Below are 3,471 nucleotides of genomic sequence, written 5' to 3' on the forward strand. Positions count from 1 at the left end.
AATATCTGCAGTGGACATCAGGAACCATCTAAAGTATGTGCACCAACGTAAACATACCCCATTACAATTGTTATAATATTATGTGACTGTTGTCTGTTATAAGTTATGCTCATAGAGGAAAGGTGAAGGATACTGTTCCCAGTAATACGTGTGAGACAGGCCTTAGTGTATTAACACTGGTGAAGATCACCAGAAAAGGGGGAGTGAAGGTTAGGTGTTGGGTGTTGAATACTAAATTGGGACATCATCCACGCATTAAGTTAATGGGCTAATTTAAGTCCCAGTAGTTTAAATAAGGTAAAAGTAACTATCCGGAGGTTACAGAAATACTAGCATAGTATATTTAATACAGCGTTCCAGTTGTGATCTGGAAGATATCCAGATATAGACCTTCTTGATTAATAAGGAAATAAGTTATTAATCTAGTAAGTAGTTTGTGGATTAAACACTATTGTTTACAACAAATAAAACTTGCTGATTATACTGTTGTCATAAAGCAAAGTTATATTGTTAAGTTTATTACTAAACTTACCTTTGTGGGAATCCTTTACTCAGATCTTGTGAAAGAGGTCCAGAAAAATAAAAGAAAACCTTTTGTGTAACATGTTAGTTATTCTAGTGATTGTGTATTGTATTTAAATTGAATATAAGTGCATGCTTACTATATCACTAATAATAGCAAAGTGTTAATTAAGGTTTCCCCAAGCAAGCCTTAGTTATTCCTCAAGAGAATTGTAGCTTGGGTGGAGGCACTAACTATCGCGTGATCCCATAATCCCACCAGGATAGAAAGTCTAAGGGTGGTCTACATTTGGAGGCGCACTGCTGAGATTCAAAGAACATACACAGAGCCTGTTACCATACAAGTGTCAAAAGCCATCATCCATAATTAATTAGCACAGTTTACTTTCTGAAATTCCTCACCATGGGAAAGAAGCAAAAGAATAAGAAAGAGAGTGGTCTAACTGCTATAGCTGCTACAATTGGGGGAGCTGGAGCACATATGGATCAGATCGGAGCCAAAAAGAAGGAATTCATTCTAAATGATCCAGGAAGAAAAGATGGAAGCAGGTCTGAAGTTGCCTCAGTGGAGACAGAAAAGAAAAATAAAAGATCAAAGGGCAAGAAATTAAGATTTAGACTTAACAACGAAGATAGTGATGAAAGTGTAGGTGAAGAATTTTCTAATATTACGACCACTTATGAAGATGGTGAAGTACCGGAGGATCAGGCAGTCCTTCCACCAGAAGAGAGGGATCCAGTGAGAGCAGTGACAGTAGTTGATGTGAAAGAAGAGGATAAAAGCAAAGTAAAGAAGAATTATAAAAAGGAGGGTAGTAGCTCAAGTGTCCTGAAAGCTGAACAAGAGGGTATCATTAAACAAAAGAAAAAAGACGAAAAGAATAACAGAGAAGTGAAAAGAGAGGAAGTCGATATTGAGGCAAAAGCACAGAAAATAAGAAAAGTAATAGGACATATATCTGAGGACAGTAAGATACATGAAACACTGCTTTCAGGTCTTCGAGAGAGGGAACAAAATGCCCAGACCAAAAAGAGTTCTACTAATAACAATGGGCAGATGAGTGAAATTATTCCCCATGATGTTATATCCCCGCTGGAGGTATTGGAATGAGTATCAGCTGACCGGATAAAACATATTAACTGGTTGCTGAATATTTTAGGATAGGAATTAGGTGAAGTGAATGAGCTCAGAGGGGCACTTAAATTTGAGCAGATTCTCTATATGAAAATAGACAAAAGAAATCAGGAACTTGAGGGAGAGCTTTGGGAGATACGGTCAGAAATGAAATACTTGACCCCAGAGGAGAGTCAGAAGAAGGAAGAGCAAGGGCAGAAAAACACACAGAGGTCCATTGAGCAGGAGGAAAGGATTCAGTTGCTGGAATTGCAAATAACTGAGCTGTCTGAACTCTTGCGAGCAGCTGAAACTTCTAAACAGAAAGACCAGACTAGGCTTCATGAGATGAAAGAACACCTACTGTGGCTGGAATCTGAAAACAAAACACTTGCCATTGCCACCTCAATGAAACCCCTTCTTGAAACCAAAGAAATTGCCTCACAGACTGAAGTAGTTCTGGCTGATTTGCAGGAAAATGATGCCGGTTACAGGATTGAATTTGGGCAGAAAAGAGATACCACCCCTAAAATAGCAGGCACTGTTATATGGTTCCATGTAAGAAAAGGATACAGCTTCATTAAAAGACATGACACCCAAGGAGATGTTTTTGTCCATTGGACTGCTATAACAAAGAATAACCCTCTTAAGCTTCTGCAAAGTGTTGGAGGTGGAGAAAGTGTAGAGTTTGAAGTAGTTGAAGGAGTGAAGGGGTTGCAAGCAATCAATGTGACTGGCCCTGGAGGTGTACCAGTAAAAGGGAATCGAGTTGCTCCAAGCCGACAAGGGACCTGCAGATGTTGTCATCAGTCAAGAATAAGAAAGAGAGGGATGGTTTATGAAAAGTCTTTTTCCCAGGACCCAGCCAGGACTAGACACTCTGCTTCATCGAGCTACCAACCTCATTCCAGTTGGAAAGGCAGAGCCACCAGACCCCAGCATCAAGCAAATTTAGATGTTAAAAATATGACACATTTAGACATTTCGCTAGAGAAAGAACATGATCCAAATTATTACCAAAGTGAAGTACTTCCTAAATTTACCTTAACACAGCATCCCAAAGATCCCATACAAGGACAAATTGTAAAGAAACACAATAATGGTGATTTAGAAGATCAAGGTGGACCAGCCCAACAGGAGCAAAGTAGAGAAGAGGTAAAGGAAGGTGAATCTGAAATAAAAGCCCAAGTGATCATCCCTGGGAGAGGCAGGAGATTTCTGTGGTACCATCCCATCCGAGTTGGCCATCAGCTCGAAAGATTGCATTAAAGTGGCGTGCTAATATGTTCGAACAATTTGTGAATGGATCTAATAATTATATTATTATTTAGAATATATTAGCATTATATGCATTATGGGTGGTGCACTGACAAAATGTTTTAAGAAAGGTAATTTGTCAATGCACCAGGGGGAGAGTGTAACATCCTTTTACTGGTGGTTAACTTTGTTATATATAAAATTAGAGGATTTTGGCACTGATTCAGAGTCGGACGCCCTGACCAGAGCGCTCGCTCTGAATCAGGGCCCACCTCCATAAATATGGAGCGTCCTCCTGGATGCTCGTATAGCTGTGGGTCACCACCCACAGCATATACGAGCGTGCAGGATGATGGTCGCGATGGTCTTGACCATCGTGACCATCGCCACTGCGAGCAGAAGCCTGCAGTTGAGTTTCTCAACCGCAAGGCCAGGAGTGATTTTGGCTCTATCAGAGCCAAAATCACTCCCACTGACATCACTAGTGATGTCAGTGGGGCCGGCTTCTGATGGTAGGCGTTCCCTTGGGAACGCCTCCGTCTGGCAGGCACGCCCCCGGCACACCCACCAAAGGGGGC

At 40.9% G+C, this 3,471-nt stretch overlaps 1 protein-coding gene across 1 annotated transcript; it reads left to right on the top strand.

Annotated features, from left to right (window-relative positions):
• The first annotated feature begins 1,606 nt into the window (after positions 1 to 1,606).
• LOC148519999 (uncharacterized) lies at positions 1,607 to 2,905 on the top strand. The gene has a single exon (XM_088475939.1). It carries the CDS (start codon positions 1,745 to 1,747, stop codon positions 2,903 to 2,905), a length of 1,161 nt encoding a protein of 386 aa, XP_088332065.1. The 5' UTR covers positions 1,607 to 1,744.
• Positions 2,906 to 3,471: the final 566 nt, after the last annotated feature.

Source organism: Taudactylus pleione, unplaced genomic scaffold, assembly GCF_031769625.1.
Source record: "Taudactylus pleione unplaced genomic scaffold, aTauple2 ptg000179l, whole genome shotgun sequence".
Lineage (NCBI taxonomy): Eukaryota > Metazoa > Chordata > Amphibia > Anura > Myobatrachidae > Taudactylus > Taudactylus pleione.